The sequence below is a fragment of the Asterias rubens genome, chromosome 17, assembly GCF_902459465.1.
Source record: "Asterias rubens chromosome 17, eAstRub1.3, whole genome shotgun sequence".
Classification (NCBI taxonomy): domain Eukaryota; kingdom Metazoa; phylum Echinodermata; class Asteroidea; order Forcipulatida; family Asteriidae; genus Asterias; species Asterias rubens.
In genome coordinates, this window is record NC_047078.1 from 12913685 (window position 1) to 12934873 (window position 21189).

The 21189-nt window shown below is 39.2% G+C and overlaps 2 protein-coding genes across 2 annotated transcripts in view; one reads left to right on the forward strand and one right to left on the reverse strand.

Annotated features, from left to right (window-relative positions):
- LOC117301470 (pyruvate dehydrogenase phosphatase regulatory subunit, mitochondrial-like) overlaps positions 1-15275 on the reverse strand; it is a 40222-nt gene extending 24947 nt beyond the window's left edge. The window contains exons 1-6 of the mRNA XM_033785486.1: positions 15190-15275; positions 5989-6246; positions 5274-5407; positions 4064-4145; positions 1942-2105; positions 292-413 (exon numbers count right to left, since the gene is read on the reverse strand). Coding sequence (XP_033641377.1) covers positions 292-413; positions 1942-2105; positions 4064-4145; positions 5274-5407; positions 5989-6230 — 744 coding nt within the window. The 5' untranslated portion in view covers positions 6231-6246; positions 15190-15275. The remainder of the gene's footprint in view (positions 1-291; positions 414-1941; positions 2106-4063; positions 4146-5273; positions 5408-5988; positions 6247-15189) is intronic.
- Positions 15276-15447: 172 nt separating this feature from the next.
- LOC117301467 (nicastrin-like) overlaps positions 15448-21189 on the forward strand; it is a 32218-nt gene continuing 26476 nt past the window's right edge. Inside the window, exon 1 of the mRNA XM_033785479.1 lies at positions 15448-15657. Coding sequence (XP_033641370.1) covers positions 15591-15657 — 67 coding nt within the window. The 5' untranslated portion in view covers positions 15448-15590. The remainder of the gene's footprint in view (positions 15658-21189) is intronic.

Consider the following 21189-nt stretch of genomic DNA (forward strand, 5'->3'; position numbering starts at 1 on the left):
CATTTACGCGACAGGTTACCTATTACTCATGATACTAGCATTCTGCATGTGTTGGACGAACTGATCCAATAGTCTGGCAACAAGAATCCTGCTTTGAGTGTCATTGAGTTACACATAAGTACAATAGGAACCATACGTGCTTCATTAGTCTGAGCTTCACTGTATGGTGATTGGTCATGGATTGCTAACAATAACCCATGACCAATGAGGTACCGACGGAGTTCCCATGATGTCAAACTGCCCTACCCCCCCCCCCCACCCTTAACAAAAAGTTATTGCACTGTTACTTACCTGTCCAGCAGCATTGACAAAATATTGGCATTTGATAGAACCCAGTGATGTCTCAATTCTTGACACACTGCCATTCTCGGATATAACTTCCTTCACTTTCACTCCCTCTATCAGCTTCACACCTAGATACAAATCAGATAATAAAACATTATTAGTTCGAATTGTATCATCTGTCATTACCTTGCATGCAAAGAACAGAATCAGTTTCAATCTGATTAAAAAGTTCATAAAAGTATAATTCCTTCAAGAAGATATTACTTCGGAGAAGTATTTTTGTCTGATATACCACCAAATTAAAGACAATAGGACTTCTACACCAAAACTGTCAGTATTTGAAATAATCCTTAAATTTACATAAATAAAAGCACTGACAATTCTTAACTGTATATTGTTGTTTAATTCAAAAGCAAAAGCAACCATCAAAGAAGTCAAAGTTCCATCAGCAACCATTTGTCAACCACTAGTCAATGTTTCATGGTTACCTATTCATGAAATACATCCTGGGTACCAGGCAAAGTCGCCCGATGGTCGACAATAGTCAGCTATAGTCCCTTGATTGAACTTGCCCTATGGTGTGCCTCATGAAACAATAAATGTACTCCTCTAAACAGCTTTTTTAATTAACGGACGTTTTCATCAGGGATAAAGAATATTAATTTTGGTTCACCCATATACACCGATGTGTGTTAACGCTGTATACTCAGTACTTTCCTAAGCTCTGTGAAAACAAATCACAGACATATCACTCAGGTGGGATTTGAACCCAGGACCTTTGACCGATAGCTAGATGCAGTTCAGATCCTATACTTTAAACAACAATGATATATTCTGTGTTTAGCAATTAAGTGGCTAATGTGTCTTACAACAAACCACAATTTATCTGTTATTAGAGAGGTTTCGCACGTCTACGGATACACAGATACACCTCGACACTTTGTGTTCACGTGACGGGTATCCGCGGCTATCGTATTTTGCACACACGTTAGCTACGGATTCATTCAGTCAATGCGGAGCATCGGATGATGGCCCTCCAAACACGTAGGTCCTCCATTGCTGTACGCAGCTCTTCCCGACGCAGTCCAGAGTCCCGGCACAAGGTGTCCACATAGGTGGTTTGTGGTCTGCCTCGGGAACAGTGACCTTGAGTAGGGGCCCAAAGCACAAGCTTGCTCACTGCCAGCTCAGCATGTCTGAGACAGTGACCTGCTAGTCTCAGCCTTCTTGCCCTAATCTACAGGAGCTCATACACGTCGTAGAAAAACAGATACTGTTTTGCAGCCTTTTAATTAGCTGTCTTTTTGTCCCAGATCAAAAACATTTCCCACGGAACTGCTTTCACTGGTATCGTGCTTGATACAGATAGAAAATTGTTAGCCATTTGCAAGCAAAATGATGAGTAAATGCAGTGCATAAAACAAGGGGGCTCTATAGGTCATGCTTGTCAGAAAAAAACGCTGATGATGAAAGCGAGTGCACTCAAGTGACACATACCTATAATTTGCGAAACAAAATCCAACACGCGACTGACGTGAACGGATACGGTGACCATATCCGTATCTGTATCTGTATCCGCATGCTTGCGAAACCTCTCTATTAAATGTACTTGCATCAGCCACGTATCTGAAGTGAAATTTAAATTGAATCCTGTACCTCTATCCTTGGCACCTCTGGCTAGTGACAATGCAGTATTAGTGGGATCAGTCACTCCATCTTCAGGTACATACAACCCTCCTTCAAGATCATCAGTTCTTATCCATGGCACTAAGGAGCAGATTTCTGATGGTGTCAACAAATGGAACTCTAGTTTTCTTGTTCTATATGAGATAGTTGAGAGTTCATCTGTTTAATCTACAATAGCATAAAAGCATTCAAGAAGAGCAACACATTTTTACTTAAGTATTGTTTGAAGCTTTGCATGGTGTAGAGAAATAAGAAGAAACTATAAATAAATAGTAAACTTGCGGGTACAACCATGTGTAAATCTCTTAGGGTTGAGGACGAGCAGAGTATACTGTTCGAAACGTCAAGACCAAACCGACTCTTTTAAGAGCCAAGACTCACCCTAAGAATTTACACATGGTTGTACCTTTAAGTTCACTATTTATTTATAGTTTTTCTTAGATTTTAACTTATTAAAATCACCTTCCAGTGAAAAAAAAACACATACAGTAATACTTTTTTAAACATGCTAATTTGCCTAGGAAACAGGGTGTTTTTTCGGCTGTCTGTGTACAACAATAATGTCAAACCCGGTGGCACTTTATTGCCAATTTTAAGCCCCATCTCCATTGCCAGGTCACTGCTACTTGGCATCATCAGTTTGTTCATATTGTTTTCCCATGTTCCCAGGGAAATTCCCTTTCTGTCTAATACAAGGCACATATTATCAATACATACATATGCATAGCAGCCAGTTTTTCATTCAGAATTTTATAACACACAACATACACTCACAGTGAGCTTTTTTTTCAAACGATTTCATGAGCAAGTTTTTTAAAGTGGCATAAATGTTGCTCTACCTCTTATTCAGTGAGCGACAATTATGCAAATTCACCTCCAAAAAAGTTAATAGGAATAACACTCTTCATCGTTTGAAGGAATATCAATTTTCACTGTGTAATAATGATCATTAATAAATACCTTGGAAAGTTTCAAGTCTCTGATTGGTCAAAACCCAGTCGAGTGTGGTAAGCTTGGGCGATATCGATTTATTTTATTCACGATACATCGCCAACAATATATCGCGATATTCGATATAATCGCGATTAATTAAATTTGACATCATCAGTCTTCAAACTCCAAGTGAAAGTTGTAGAAGAGACAGTCATAGCATAAGAGAGGTGTTCTAATGACCTATTCTTCTGGTTTTACTCCAAACCCATGGGGTGCAAGATGTCTAAGCTAGCAAATACATCACGATGTTTAATAGATATCGCGATATATCGCGATATATCGCGATATATTAATGTTTCGATTAAAACCAAATCCATCCGATATCGAAATCGTTTCCAAATTAATATCGCAATATTCGATAATATGGTGATATCGCCCAAGCTTAGAGTGTGGGAGTGTTAACAAGGGTATAAAGACTGGCTTAGGAAAATAGCGAATAAGTGGCCACTGAATCAGCATACATTGTGTAAACCTTACGCGTTGCACTGTATCGCATGCTTATTTATATCCATGTTAGTTTCATTGCAACTTCGCGCACTTGAGTGCGCGGTGTAACAGGTGCGCGCGTATAAACTGACACTGAGCTCATGCGCGTTTTAATGCACAAAGAACAGCTATCGTCCAATCATTTGCCTCCTTTGACCCCAGTGAAGGCACTGAACAGACCATTATCAAAAAGAGTCACTGGTCTCAAAGATCAGTAATGCGATTAACGCACGAAAGAGATGGGAACCATCAAAAGCTCAAATATGGCCCCTGAACATGTCTGGAAGTATCGCCGAGAGAAAAGTCACAAAATTTGGACAATTTTAGCCGTTTAATTTGCTACAAAAGGTATTTATTAATGGGAATAACAGTGCGAGTACCTGGTCTTCACTGCGTGGTAATGACCTTGGTTGGTGGCTGGCGCTGTTAACGGACCTAGCCGGAGGCACCAACCCGGTCATAACCACGCAGTGAAGACTGGGTACTCGCACTGTTATTCCCTAATTGTTGGTGACTGGCCTTTGTTTCAATCCAGTAATAGCGACTAGCCACTAAGCCAAGTCATTACCGCGCGAGCCAGTCCTTGTACTATAATTCCTGAATTGATACATACTTTGCTATTGCTGCATTCCGTTTGATATCTGTCATTCGATCCTTGGTTTGAGCCACCATGAGGGAACCTGTCCTCTTGTAACCTATTGTAATATAAACATCAAAGACAGAATGATAAGCATACAATTGATACTAATACAATGATTCTTATTTAGTGTTCATTTATGATCCTAACATCAGGCAAAAACAAATGACATACAATCTGTCTAGTACATACACTATACACATGTAGACAGGCAAATCAGAACCAGACTCATTCGGCTACACCTGTTACTATATACATGTAGACAGGCAAATCAGAACCAGACTCATTCGGCTACACCTGTTACTATATACATGTAGACAGGCAAATCAGAACCAGACTCATTCGGCTACACCTGTTACTAAGGGTTACTTCGACTCATGATGATGCAGAAACCTAGCCATAGCCGTAGCTGTAGCCGCTAATGTGGACAAGGCCGAGTATGCCAGACCAAACTCTTGCTATATGGGCATTAGTAAAGTAAATGTGTCATGGACTATTCATAATACCAACGGTAGAAGGCCTGTTTTCTCATTGCCTAATAGTATAACGACTCTGTCAATATATTGCTCACTTTTTAAAACATGCATTAATTTAAATTGCAATTTCATTTTTATATTTTTGTTTTAAGTTAAGTATTTTCTGATGGACAACATTTCAAAAAATGTACAAACAGTACATAAAAAGAATGATGTTTGGCAGAGCGGTTAAGAGCACCGAATTCAAATTCTGGTGTTTCTGATCAGCAGAGTGTGGGTTCCCCCAGCCTTGACACTTGTGTCCTTAACAAGACACTTAAGACACTTAACCATTGCTTCGTCCTTCGGATGGGGCGTAAAGCCGTTGGTCCCATGTGTTGTGTAACACACGTAAAAGAACACAGGGCACTTACCGAAAAGAGAAGGGGTTCGCCCCGGTGTTCCTGGCAGTGGCTGCTGTATGCGCCGTAGCACCTTGTAAACCCTTACAAGGTGCTACATAATTAGGTCTCAGAATCCATCACTGCAATTACCTATCTTTCTAAAAGTTTGTATATACTCAGTGCCTTGAGTACCTTGTTTGGTAGATACGTGCGCTATGTAAGACTTTTATATTATTGCACCTTTTGGCCTGTACTTATAAGTAGATTTTTCCCTAAGAAAAACTTCTGGGGCCTATCTGGCAAATTACGGTATGTCCAATAGCCTACCTGTACTGAGACCGGTATCCTCTTCCAATGTCTCATATAGGCGTGCACTTCTAGTAGCAAGTTCAAACAACAAGGGCTTCATTTTTAGGCGACCAACAAGTCCTGCTGCATGCCATGTTGTCCCACATGTCAAACTGAAACAAATAATCATGAAAGAAATTGAAAAGACTTGTAACCTTTGGGATGCCCTATCCTGATGATGATCTGCTGATGATTGGTTCAAATGAAATGAGATTATTGCTTTTCATTTGCCCTCAATCAGCCAAGAATGTGGAAGCAGACAACTGTAACATTTGCATAATATTATGGATAAACTTGAACGGCATAATTTAGGGAACAAATGAACTTCACTTGCATGACTTGAAGCCATGAAAGTCCAGAATGGTAATAGTGTAGAATACCACGAGGCCTGATACCACAGCAATGCATGATTTGAATTGTTTTGATCATATGATGGGTGCCAAGTTCATAAAATAGAAAATGCAGGCTCTCTGAAAAAGACTCGTTGAACAGCCCACAAGATCACTGTTTCTGGATTCTCTGGATGTTCACGACCACAAACCCTTCCCGCAAGTCAACTGGCAAACACATCAACCCAACAGCAAATGACTGTTGTTAGGTACATAAAGCAATACTAAAATGTGTTTTTATAGCAAACTCTATAATCACTAAATACCAGAATAATATGGATTTCTTTTTATGTAAATTTACGAACCTTCCCTGTTCTAGAAGAACCACATCATTTAATCCTAGTTTGGCAAGGTGATAAGCTGCCGATAGTCCTGCTATACCTCCCCCACATATTACTACCGTAGCCTCTTGTGGTAAAGTGTCTTGATGTTCAGTACTTATTGACCGTCTGTAACTCCGATGGTAGACTGATAAAGATGAGAGAGGATATCTACAGGCTAGACGGGTCAGGTGATGGCTGGACTGGGTCAGCAACATGCTTCTCATTCCACTCGAATGTAGTCTAGTAAAAAAAGAACACAAAGTGGATTCATGTTACACATCAAACTAAAACAAGCTTTCAGATTATTGTGAACCAGTATACTAAAGCAATCATCCAAAATAAATTCAGTATTTTACTGCATCTTTTTCCAAGATATTTTTTTTTCCTTTGAAATTAATAATCTTTATTCTTCTAGAAAACTGAATCCTCGTTCAGGTACCTTTTCAAAGTGTCCACAGATGTACATTAAACTTACAGGGTTTGAAGATAATGATAGTTGAAAGCTCCCCTTCAAGTATTACTTACTGAGGTTGTGTAGTTTTTGAGAAATGAGTAAAAACAAGTCACAAAATAATTTTCGTCTCAGGAAGACAAAAGTTATTTTAGCATGTAAAACCCAATTAATCAGTTATGATATTATACCAAAACCATACCATACCTGGTTAACACGTTTTTACATGCTATCAAGTATAACTGAGACAAAAATTTGTAGTTTTATTTCTCAAAAGTACAGCACATCTGTAAGTACAATTTCACGGGATGCTTTATACTACCATAATCTTTAAACTGCACAATTTTAATGTAAATCTGTGGACATCGTGTTTTGTAATAGGAAAAAGTTACAAATGGTGGCGTGAGAAAAATACAGATCGTGCGCAAAACCAAATTGTTTTGCTCATTCCCTTGTACTTTTGGACACTGCATCAAATGCTCTATTGTTGTTTGTATCTCGACGGTCCAAAATAGTCGAAGAGCTTGGGAAAGAGGTTGTACATAACAAGAAGACGGAAGTGACAATGAAATCGTGGTTGCGGTAAATGTGGAGTTCATTTTTTAAGAGTTGGGGCCTATTACTTTTGCGAGGTATTTTATAAAAAGGACATTGTAAAAATGAATACATTCGTTGTCAAAGTGTCACATGCTTTCCTTGTACTGATGCAGTTTGTTCTCATCGGTGAGTTATTCACAGCTACTTTTTATACTTGGTATACTTGGTTGGTACACAAACAGATATGTTTTACAAAATGTTTTACAAAACTGCCACTTTGACAGACTTGCTAAGTTATAATATAAGTTGATTTCTGCTGCAGGCACCTCCTCATTTACCTCAATGAGATTTCCTCTTTTTGTAAAAATTAGTGAAAAGTGGCGACGCCATAGGGAAAGTTATCCGGGGCACATATCAAATCTTGTCCAGCTTTTAGTTTTATAACTCACGGAAATTGTAGAAATTATGACTCAAAATGTCAACTTTCCCATATGACCAGTGGCAGTGTCCCAGATATATCGTAGGAGGTTCTGTTTTCGAGGTGTCCCTAAAATCGTGGCAAATCTTTTACCTCTCTGTGCGCGATGTAAACAGTCCCTAGATAAAAATTGTGTGGTTTTATTTGCCAAGCAAAGAGTCTCCTCTCCCTTGACCAAAACTTAGAAACACGTAAGGCTCCACTGGTTATTTGCACTTGTAAATGCAAAAAGTTTGGTATTTTAGGCATTTCTACAAGGTTCAAAAACATGTCATAATGTTGAGGCCATATAAAAATATTTGCCCACCGAAAAAGTTTCATCAAACACTATTTCAATTCACAATTCATGATGATCAAAATCATGTGACTAAATGTTTTGCTGACCATTCTGGAAAAAAAATACCGAGGCTTAAAGAAGCCATGTGCCTTATATCATTTTCTAATATTTTTGGAGATTTTTATTTTTTAACCCTCATATCAATATTATTATTAATATTAAAATTTAAACATCAGATTGTTGATTGTCAATTATCACTGTTTATTTATACAGATTTGGAAGCCAGTAATTATTCACACATTTTATTATTATTTTAATTTTTTTAATTTTTTGCAAGTTACCATGGTAATTTTTTTAATTTAATAAAAAAATATTTTGAATAAAATGAAGGCAACTGCTGGCTATAGAGTCATACAATGAGTCTCAAAGAACACTTGTAGTCACTGCAGATGTTTCTTCCGTGTATGGCTTCACCGGGAAACCATACTTTCTCGTTTGCCGTGAAAACAGGAAAAACTCAAAACAAATGGGGCCAGTTGAAGTCATCGAAGATCGGTGTGTGGTGTGAACATTTCAATGTCCATCAAGTTTTAATATATCGTAGCGTCATACGTTATTGACCCTCATGTTTTCGGTCCCCAACTTTGATTCCTGTTTACCGCGAAATTGTGCAAGCTGCACCAGTCAGAAGCTATGCAGTTTACTCACGGTCTGTATTTTCATCAGGCTTAATCATGCTGAGAATAAAGTTTCCTGTCGTTGGTTATGCTCAAACATTTATGAAATGATTGATTTTCGGTACTAATCACTAGTGCATTATTATGCCAACATTCAAATGAGTCAAAGAAACATCATCCAACCTCGAAAGTTTAAAACAAAATTACTATCTGCTAGATTGAGTTTCATTCTGCTTTAGTCACTAGATGGATCATGTGAGGTGGTTACTATTTGGAATTCTATGGTGTGCAAATGTGGGGAAAATATTAAAATATTAAATAAATATTAAGTCTACAATAAAGAGAAAATATCATAGATTGGTTTCTTATCTCCTGAAACCAAACATTACTGGTCTGAAATAGGGGAAAACGGATTGTTATGAAGTGTGAGTGCATTCAGGGGGGGGGTGGGGTGTTTTACTTTCATGCCTTATGATATCTCTGGATTCTAATATAGTAGCCATAATGCCTTAGGACAAAAATGTAATTAAATTTGTTAAGTAGTAATTGAATAATATTTTTGATATAATTTGCACGCCATACTAGCTTCTGAATATTCAATAATATACCAACCAATGAAAGGTGTGAAAACATATGACGTTGCTCCAATGTCTTGCATGCATAAGCACTGTTAATGGCGGACTGTCTCTCGCAACGTAAAACCAAAAATTTAAAAATTTCAACACACCATGAAGTGAAAGTGTTATTGTTGAAAAATTTGATAGATGATTTGGAAAAAAAATATTTAGTTTTTGATTGTGAACAATTTTCCTGTTATCCTACTGAAAACACATGACACCAAGATATGTTTGCATACTTCATATTAACAAATGAAGATAATTAGGGCATCGGTTGATATATGGCATCATTATTTTTTTTCCCAATTCAAAGAAAAAGGCATAATAGCGTGAAAACTGGTAAGCGGAGGATACATGTACAATGTACCTCTGTTCCGTCCGGGCGGAACACCTCCATGCCCATGTATGGTGGCCCTGAAGGGACACAGCCAGTCGTGAATATTTTTGCGACGTCGTATATTTATTCACGACAATATTTTGGCGACGTCGCGAATATTTTCACGACTAGTCGCGAATATTTTCACGACGTTGTGAATAATTCTGCGACTAGTCGTGAATAATTCTGCGACTAGTCGTGAATAAATTCGCGACTAGTCGTGAATATTTTTTTCAGTAGCTTGAGTGTGTAATTCTTACACGGCACGCGTAGAGAGCCAAGCTATGACGATTGTTGCCACTCGGCTATGTGTATGGGTAGCGGTCAACTCTGTCCCAAGCCAACTCGGTCCAAGTCAACTCCGTCCCAAGTCAACTCGGACCCAAGTCAACTCGGACCCAAGTCAACTCGGTCCCAAGTCAACTCTTGTCCTTTATTTCCTTTATTTTTTAATGATGTATTTAATTGAATGTGGTGTGAATGAGTTTACATGAATAGATTTTGATATTACTTATTATCACGTGTAAGTTAATTTTTACTTTTTATTTTCAACCGACCTTAATGTTTTGTTTTACTATTTTATTGGTACTGTTTTTTATATTTTTATTACGTGTAAGTTAGCTGGAAAATTTTGATCATTATTAAAAACCAAACATTAATTTCCTCATGTTTTATTCTCAGAAATCGTACTGTTTTTATATTATTTGTTGTATGTGTTTTTGAGAAATTTTGTTGATAAAATAAACATCTGTTACACTTCAAGAAATCAAAGAGGATTCAAATATATTAGTAAATTAATGTGTATTGTTGAGAGCCATACAGAAAACTACTCTGGTTGAAAGCAAAAAACATTTGAACACATTGTTTTTTAGTATTGCCCAACACCATTATGGTAATTTTCACTTGTTTAGACATTTATTCCAATATTAGGCATCGAATATACCCCGAAAATCGGTGCACAACTCATCCCGTTTCCATAAGTTTCCGTTTCCGTAGTTATTTTTGTTATCGAAGTTCGAAAAAACAGTGTCTGATTTTCATCAATATTTCGGGGGTTTTCAAGGTTGAATTACTCCAAACCCAAATAATTCAGAATGCTAAAGGATTAATCTTTCAGTTAAACTTGGTAAGGGATTACGTGATGCGTTGCACCCTGCCGTGACGGAACGAACTGGCATTTCAAGTTGGAAATAACAACGCAAATTGCTCTAACATTTTAGGTAAAAATTGTCAAATTTATTGCTGAAGTTGTCTACACATTATAATTAAACTTATCATTGGGTTGTATGAGACGTCGCACTTTCAAAAGTAAATTTTTCTAGCGTTTATGTTTTTCAAAACGGGTCGTTAAATTTATAGTGACAAGGTCATCGAAAATTACATATTATTTTGTACAGGAAGGTCGTGTGATCATGATTTTTATTTTAATTAAAAATGTTGAGATTTGCTTGTTGGGATTATTATGATATAAACTCAAAAATGAAATTTACTACATATTCATCATTACGAAGGAGCGGTGACATACAACATTATGTTTTTTCTGAAGAGTGAAAGTGCCAACGTTTATTGCCTAGCATAGGATAGCCTACTCCTACTAAAGTACTCAGTAAAACTATAACGTTAGGCCTAGGCCTACCGTTAGGGCCATACGTTAAAGGAACACGTTGCCTTGGATCGGTTTAGTTGGTCTTTGAAAAGCGTTTGTAACCGTTTGTTATAAAATGCATATGGTTAGAAAGATGTTGTAAAAGTAGAATACAATGATCCACACAAAAATGCCTCGAAATTTCACGGTTTTCCTTTTACCTCGTCGACTAACACGGTCGGCCATTTATGGAAGTCCAATTTTTGACTCCCATAAATGGCCGACCGTGTTAGTTCGCAAAGTAAAAGGAAAACCACGCAATTTCGAGGCAAACTTGTGTTGATCATCGTATTTGTATTCTACTTTTAACACATTTTACCAATCATATGCATTTTATAACAAACGGTTACAAACGCTTTTTATAGACCAACTCGTCCGGTCCAAGGCAACGTGTTCCTTTAACGTTAGTTTTGCTTAAACAACCCACCATCGATTTGCATCAGTCGGAATTCTCCTCCGGATCCATCATCGTACGGGACAGCTTTTACTTAGTCTTACTAAGCCGTCAACGTGAATACAGTAATTACACACTCAAGCTACTAGTCGCAGAAATATTCACGACGTCATGAAAATGTTCGCGACTAGTCGTGAAAAAATTCGCGACGTCGCCAAAATATTTGTGACTTGTCGTAAATAAACTCACGGCGTCGCAAAAATATTCCCGACGTTGCAAAAATATTCACGACTTGTCATTCACGACGTCGCAAAAATATTCACAACTGGCTGTGTCCCTTCAGGGCCACCATACCCATGCCCAGACAAGAGACATACTAGACCCAGGTGGCACCGGCAGTGCAGTTTACTTATGGACGAGTATCTTGCCTGCCACAATTTGTGGCACAAAATGCATAAAGATAAGGTCATGTACATGAGTTGATTGATGTTGCACCTTTATTTAGCACACCCAATGCCAGTAAGCAGTGCACAGCACCCGATCAAGATAAAGATTATTTGCAAGCATCAAGTGGACTTGCTTGTTTTTACACGAATGCTGATAGCCTTCTTAACAAAAGGAGTGAATTGACGGCCATCTGATCCTCAGCAAAGACAGATGTCATAGCGATCACAGAAGTGTATCCTAAAACTCATATTGATGTTGATAAATCAGAATTAGAATTAGAGGGCTACGATTGCTTTTTGTCAGGCCAGACAGGAAGAGGAGTTTGTATTTATATGAGAAAGTCTCTTAACGCTAAGCTCGTTGAGGACCTGACTAGCTCAATCTATGAGGAAAGTGTTTGGTGTGAGATGAGACTGCAGAGTGAAGAGAGACTACTACTTGGTTGTATCTACAGAAGTCCAAATTCCACAGATTTGAATAATACAAGGTTGACGGACCTAATTAGCAAAGCTAGCAAGATGAAGTATTCGCACCTTGTTATAGTTGGAGACTTCAACTACCCAGATGTAGAGTGGGAATCATGGACATCAAATGCAGGTGAAGGCCATGGTAGTTCAGCACTCATCGACTGCCTGCAGGATAATTACCTCCACCAGCTGATCGATTGCGACACTAGACACAGAATAGGACAGAACAGCAGTCTACTAGATCTAGTAATTACCAACGACGAATCACTAATTAGTGATGTGAAAAGTAGCAGCCCGCTTGGAAAGAGTGACCATGTCACCCTCTTCTTCAAATTGGACTGCTTTGTAACAACCGACCAGACAAAAATTAAAGAAAGATTTCTGTACAAGAAGGGTGCCTATGATATGATGAGGAACGAATTAGGAGATGTTAACTGGAAACAAGATATGTGCACCCTTGATGTCAACGAATCGTGGATATTCTTTGAGAATAAACTTAAGAATGCAATGGGAAACCACATTCCTAAAGTCAACCCTACCAAATGTGACCAAAAGCAGAAGAAATTCAAGCCATTGTGGATGAATAAAGACGTCATGCAAAGGTGAAGAAGAAATATAATGCCTGGAAGCGTTATACTAGAACGAGAGAATACAAGTACTATGAAGAATATTGCCATATACAAAATGAAGCCACCAAAGAAGTGAGAAAAGCCAAGAAATACTACGAGAGAAATCTTGCCAATGAGACAAAAACTAACCCTAAAGCCTTCTGGAAGTATGTGAGGTCAAACACCAAAGTCAAGTCAGGAGTGAAGGACCTTCTAAAAGAAGATGGATCTTATGCACATACAGATGGTGACAAGGCAGAGATTCTGAACTCCTTCTTCGCTAGTGTGTTCACAGACGAAGATTTAAGTGATGTACCAGTTCCCGATAATATGTTTGATGGCGATAAACTTACGGATGTAGTCTTTACCGTGGAAGAAGTGGCGAAGCAGTTGCAGAAACTCAACCCAACAAAATCCCCTGGACCGGATGGACTGCACCCAAAGGTACTGAAGGAAGTATGTAATGAGATAGCACATCCACTTGCCATCATCTTTAGAAAGTCAATGGATGAAGGTGAAGTTCCAAAAGGTTGGAAAGTTGCTGAAGTTACTGCCATCTTCAAAAAAGGTAGTGCTGCAGATGCTGGGAACTACAGGCCAGTCAGCCTCACTTCGATAGTATGCAAGATTATGGAGTCTATCATCAGAAACCACACTATGGCATTCATGAACAAACATAACATCATTCAGGAGGAACAACATGGATTCAGACAGGGTCGCTCGTGTGTAACGCAACTACTCGTTCTAATGGAAATGTGGACAAAACTGCTGGAGGAAGGTGCCGATATTGATGTAGTCTACCTAGATTTCCGGAAAGCATTTGACTCTGTCCCACACCTGCGCTTCCTGAAGAAGGCCGAAGCAAATGGAATTGGTGGCAAGCTGATTCGATGGATCAAAAGTTTCTTGATTGGAAGAAAGCAACGAGTGTCTTTAAATGGTGAGAAATCAGACTGGGCCAGTGTGAGGAGTGGCATCCCGCAGGGCAGTGTTCTTGGGCCAATACTTTTCATAATATACATCAATGACCTACCAAGTGTAGTTTCCAGTCTTGTAATGATGTTTGCGGACGACACCAAGATCTTCACTCCAGTCAAGGAAGAAGACGACTGTCAGAAATTACAGGAAGACCTCAACCGGTTGGGCGACTGGTCCTCAAAATGGCAGCTCAAATTCAATGTTGCTAAGTGTGGAGTACTGCACTACGGGAAAGGGGTCGACAGAGTCACTTACACCATGACAGAAGGAAACCACTCCAGAAATTTGAAAGAAATTGACGACGAAAAGGATCTTGGTGTCCTGTTTGACAAGTCACTAACTTTCAGTAAGCACATTGGAGCAATAGCAAACAAGGCAACTCGAATTCTAGGTGTAATAAAACGGACCTTTGACTACATGGATGAGGAGACTTTCAAGGCATTGTACAAGACCATGGTTCGCCCACATCTGGAGTACGCCAACAGCGTTTGGTGCCCCTACTTGAAGAGAGACATTAACAAGTTAGAAAAGGTGCAACGGAGGGCAACCAAAATTGTTCCATCTTTAAGGGAATTGCCATATGAAACAAGGCTGCTACTCCTCGATCTCCCAACACTTGCCTACAGAAGATTGCGGGGTGACCTCATTCAAGTTTTCAAAGTGATACATGGGTTCCAGGATGTCCATCCAGATAAGCTATTTGACATGTCAAGAAATGTAAAGGGTCTAAGGGGCCATGATCTGAAGATAAACAAGGAACGTAGTACTACCAGAATTCATCAGAACAACTTCACACAGAGAGTCTGTAATGTTTGGAACAAACTACCAGCTGCAGTTGTTCATTCTCATTCAACTAACATCTTCAAAAATGGCATTGATGAGTACCTCACCAAAAACATTGATATGTACAGTTTTGCAGGATGTTCACCACAGGATATATGGAAATATTAAGTTCATTCTCTTCTGCTCTCACATTTGACTTCGCTACTTCCATTGCATTCAGTACTTTTGCAGTAAGTTTTGTGTGAATATGGATGGGCGTTTTATAAGGCTTCATTTAGCCTTCATTATGCAGAGCCCGAATCTACAGGTAAACAGGTAAACAGGTAAATGAGGTCGCACTTATTGCAAACAAAGTTCACATGGTCTATAGCATTGAGGTTAACAATAAAACTTCTTTGGTCTCTTAAACCTAACTTTGTGAATGTGATTATTTTGATCACCCCCTCACCATTAATTGCTTACTGCTCCCGATCCGCTGGTCACTTGGTTCACCTCTCAGCAGCCCCCTCTCATCTCACGCTCTCTCATCAACATTCATCCATCATCAGCATGACATTGTTGACACCGTTGGTGGCGTGAGCAAAATACAGATCGTGCGCAAAACCAAATTGTTCTCTCGTTCCCTTGTACATGGACACTGCGTCAAATGATTGTTGTTTGTATATCTCAATGGTCCAAAATAGTCGAAGAGCTTGCGAAAGAGGTTGTGCATAACAAGAAGACGGAAGTGACAATGAAATCGTGGTTGTGGTGAATGCCGAGCGGTTTCATTTTTTAAGTGTTGCGCCTTACGGGTTACGGGCCTATTTTTACTTTTGCAAGGTGTTTTATGAAAACGAAATTATAAAAATGGATACATTCGTTGTTAAAGTGTCACATCCCTTCCTTGTAGTACTGATGCAGTTTGTACTGATTGGTGAGTCTGTTCATTTTAAAATCTTTTAATTTTATCAATTTCTTCAAAATCAAAGGGCCCTACTATAGTATTACTAAAGTAAAAGCCGACAACTCGCAAACTGAAACTGTGGAGGTAGGCTACTCACTCATGTAGAGTCTTACTAGACATACGGATTAAACCAATACTATAGACGAATTCAATCTTATGTGCATCAACATGTGTCTTTATTCCGTTCCTCGGTTTTCCACCCCTCCCACAGACTTTTGTCAATGATATTTACTGAAGCTCCACTGTCAATGATAACATCTACTGGTATGCCCTGCCCCAAACTTACTTTGATCTTTTCCTCTTTATTACTTCCCACCATGCCTACATGGAATGCAAATTCAGTGTCACTACCAGTTTCAGTGTCTTCTTGCACTGTGTGAACTTTTCCTCTTGGTTTATTTCCTCCGGTTCCATTCCATTTTTGTCCTTTGTTATTTCTCCATTTGGCATCCTTTTGCTCGTAATTGTCTTTTCTGTTTTTGCTCGTCTGGGTCTTGCAAGCAACTCCATAATGTCCGCGATTTCCGCATTTGTTGCACACCGCATTTCGGGCTGGACACTCCTGATCACGGGCATAATGTCCTCTGTGTCCACAACGGAAACACTGATCACCGTTGGCATGTTGTCTTGTCCCAGCGCCGCCTCTATAACCCTTGCTGGCGTCTCCATGTTCACCATTCTTTCTCCTTTGCTCGTAGTCAGAGGCCTTGTGTCGCCTTACAGCATTTACATGTGGACCATAGTCTGGTTTCTTCGCCTCCATATCCTTGGACTGTTTCTCAGTCAATTCTACATTTGTTGCGATCATCCTCAAACGGTCAAGTGTTAATGATTGCCCCTTTTCTAACAGTTTGGTACGAATTTTATGTGACTTACATTGTGCAATCACCTGGTCCCTGATCTCCTCGTCTGACTTGTCAAACTCGCATAATAATGCCTTCTGTCGGAGCCGCACTATGTACTGATCAACTGTTTCCCCGGCCGCCTGTTCCATGTTGCGAAAACCATAGCGTTCGTACGGCACGTTGATTTTCACTTCGAAATGTTTGTTCAAGGTTTTCACGGCTTTATCATACTCGTCTGTTCCCTCCTCCTCCGTCAGGGAAAAGAAAATATCCTGAACGTCAGGACCGGTACAATGCAGTAGAAGGGCTTTCTTCTGTCCTTGATTTGTGACTCCCTTTCCAACAGCAAAATACTCAAACCCACGCAACCATCGCCGCCACATTTGTCTCAACTGTGCGGGGTCACCATGAGGGTCAAATTTCTCAACTCCATTCAGCTGGATATTCTGCGCCATTTTCGTCGGTGTTTCGCACTTTTCCTCTGTTTCAAAACAACTTAAACTTTTCCAAAAGTTGCTATGATGTTTATCCTCGTCGCCAATTGTAGAGTCTTACTAGACATACGGATTAAACCAATACTATAGACGAATTCAATCTTATGTGCATCAACATGTGTCTTTATTCCGTTCCTCGGGAATTGAAAGGTAAAAGAATTCAGTGTAAATCTGAAAGAAGTAATAAGAAGTTGTATGCATATGGATCAACAAATCCATTAAAGGTTCTTGGTAAATTTGTAACCAAAATTAAAGTTGATGGTATGAGTCATGAAGACACTGAAGTAGAAGCAGATTTTTATGTCACAGAAAGTAAAGGGCCTGCACTTCTAGGTAAAGATACAAGTGTTGAACTGGGTGTGCTTAAGATTGGTGTAAACCTTGTGGCTGGAGAAGTGATAGATAGTTATCCAGAATGTTTTCAAGGGGTAGGAAAGTTGAAGGACCATAAGCTGAAGTTGCACATTGACAAAGAGGTTAGACCAGTGGCACAACACATGTACCGGGTACCATACACCTTAAGAGAGAAGGTCAGTGACAAACTAGATGAATTAGAGTCACTAAGTATAATAGAGAAAGTTAATCACCCAACTTCGTGGGTAAGCCCAGTGATTGTTGTACCCAAACCAAATGGCGATATTCGACTGTGTGTTGATATGCGACAAGCCAATAAGGCCATAATCAGAGAAAGGCATCCTATTCCTACTGTTGATGAGATTTTGTACAATATGAATGGTAGTGAAGTTTTCAGTAAGTTAGATATGAAGTATGGGTATCACCAGATAGAATTGGAAGAAGATTCACGAGAAATCACAACGTTTGTAACCCATAAAGGCCTGTATAGGTATACACGATTGATGTTTGGCATAAGTGCAGCACCAGAGAAGTACCAGCAAGTAATAGCTCAGGTACTACATGATTGTGAAGGAGTTCAAAACATATCAGATGATATTGTTGTTCATGGAAAAAACCAAGCAGAGCACGATGAAAGACTAGTGAAAGTCATGCAGAGACTGAAGGAAAAGAACTTGACCTTAAATAAGGAAAAGTGTCAGTTTGGTTTGACAAAGATTACGTTCATGGGTCATGTGTTATCCAAAAACGGAGTTGAGCCCACAGAGGGGAGAATCAAAGCCATGAAAGAGGCAAGACCCCCCAACAATGCAGCCGAAATCAAGAGTTTTCTGGGACTTGTGAATTTCTCAGCACGATACATTCCAAATTTGGCCACTGTGGCTGAACCATTGCGTAGGCTGACTAGAAAAAATGAGAAGTTCACATGGGGCAAAGAACAACAAAACAGTTTTGATGTGTTGAAGGATTGCCTAACTAAGACTGAGACATTAGGGTATTACCGTCTTGATGCTACACGTACACAACTTGTTACGGATGCAAGTAATGTTGGTTTAGGGGCTGTGTTACTTCAAGAATATGAAGGGGAAACTAGAGTCATTAGTTATGCCAGTAGGACATTAAGTGATGTGGAGACAAGGTACTCTACTACTGAGAAAGAAGCACTTGCCGTTGTGTGGGCATGTGAGAAATTTCAGATATATCTATATGGATTGAATTTCGAATTGATCACAGATCATAAACCACTAGAAGTGTTGTATGGGCCAAAGTCAAAACCAAATGCCAGAATTGAGAGATGGGTGTTAAGATTAATGCCATTCACATATACAATTCGATATGCACCTGGGCCACAAAACATTGCAGATGTGTTGTCAAGGTTGGTAAAAAGCAATGTAGCTGATAAACCAAACACACTAGCAAATAAAGCTGAGGAGTATGTTAAGTTTGTTGCAGAACAGGCAACACCCAAAGCTTTAACTACACGTGAAGTGGAAGAAGCATCAAAGGACGATGCAGAATTGATCAAAGTTAGAAAGTGTCTAGCGAAAGGTGATTTTGATAAATCCAGTGTTAATTATTTTCCAATCAGGAATGAGTTGAGTTCAATCGGTTACCTGGTGTTGAGAGGAACAAGATTAGTCATACCTAAGACGTTACGTACAAAATGTGTAGAATTAGCACATCGTGGTCATTTGGGCATAGTAGGCACAAAACAAAGGTTGAGAAGTAAAGTGTGGTGGCCAAACATGGATAAAGATGTTTTGAGATTAGTTCGATCATGTCATGGATGTCAACTAGTAAGTGCGATGCCCAACCCAGAACCATTGCATCCAACGCAAATGCCTACGGGTCCTTGGCAGGACTTGGCCATTGACCTACTGGGACCTCTCCCATCAAAACACTATGTGTTTGTTGTGGTAGACTATTACAGTAGATTTTATGAAGTAGAAATTATGAAAGATACTACAACAGCTAAGATTGTGAATGCACTGGAGAATATGTTCTCTCGTTATGGGCTACCAAGGTCAATTACCTCGGACAACGGCCCACAGTTCAGGTCAGAAGTGTTCAAGGAATACTTAAATGAAAATGGTATTAACCATAGATTAGTGACACCTCTGCACCCTGCAGCAAATGGTGAAGTTGAACGACAAAACAGATCGCTGATGAAGCGCATTAGAATAGCTCATGCTCAGTCACAGGACTGGAAAAGGGAAATCCGGTCATACATGTTTGCGTACAGAACAACTCCTCATAGCACTACAGGTGTGTCCCCAGCTGAGTTAATGTTTGGGCGAAAACTCAGAACAAAATTGCCACAAATAGAGGAGTTAGAGTACAGAAATGATGAGGAAGTTCAAGACAGAGATGCTCTGATGAAACACAAAAATAAGTTGTATGTAGATAACAAAAGAAGAGCAGAAGAAAGTGGTCTGAAAAAGGGAGATGCTGTACTGGTGAAGCAAAGTCAACAAAACAAAATGAGTACACCATTTCATGCAGTGCCATACACATTAGTGGAGAAACAGGGTAACAGTTGCACTGTTGAATCTCCAGAGGGAGTGAAATACAAAAGAAATAGCACTCATGTAAAGAAATACCAGCAAACAGAGTCTGACACTAGTCAGGAGAGTATCGAAGATCCAATACAGAATGAGGATATTAGTGGAGACATTGTAGACCCACAAGTCTCCATCTCAAGTCCAATGCTAGGTTCACCAAGGGCAGTTCGTACAACGAGAAACTGTCTCCCTAAGCGTTTTGATGATTTTGTAATGGATGTTTAGATAAAACTTAAAGTATGTGTTATAAGCAGTAAGCACAGGATGTAAGGGTAAATATTGTTTACCAGAGGAGATACAAGATAAGTAACAAATGTTTTCTGGGATAGTTTTAAATATCTCACCAACATAAAATTTGCAATATCCCGGTCTAAGTCTAATATGATAAGTCATAGTATGGACTACTGTATTTTAAAAGAAACACAATTGTTTTGTTAAATGGTTAACATTGTTTAAACTTGATGATGTTGTTAAAAGTTAAAGTTTGATACTGTGCGTTTACTTTCCAGTTTAACTAAGGGTTTGTTATTTTAAGAAAGGAGAGAATGTAGTGTTCACGTGATCACACTGTAATACATGTAATGTTATACATTTATGCAAATGAGTTGGCCTCGTGTAAGAGTACATGGAAAGGTGTGGAAAACCGAGGAACGGAATAAAGACACATGTTGATGCACATAAGATTGAATTCGTCTATAGTATTGGTTTAATCCGTATGTCTAGTAAGACTCTACAACTCACTCAGCTCACTACACTGTAATATAAAGGGAATGTTTAAACCACTAGTTGAAAACCGATTCAACACACTTTGATTCCCATTCATAAATACCTTTTCGGTCCAAAGCGTCATCACTTTTTGGTCAAAAAGTAAATAAATGCAAAAATTATAATTGTTTAATGATTTCTTTCAACACAACACCCCTACAGCTATGAAATGGTAAAGCCCCCGCCGCCCTCGGGCAAACAATTCCTTATAAGGGAATGCTGTGCGCGTATCGCGTGATGTGGCACAACTGTTTCAGCCGTTGCTCTCGACCAACAGGAATGAAGAAACTGTTAGAAGAACAGGTGCAAGGTCGCGTGTCACGCCCATGAATTAACACTTTTTACCGGTCATAAACAAAGGTTTATACACACCCAGGTGACGCGCTCTCCACCCCAATAGTAATAATAGCGAAACTGTCTGAGGTAATGTAGGTCCCTATACTTCTAGTAACTAAAAGGCTCTCCTGTGCGGTCGCACTAAAT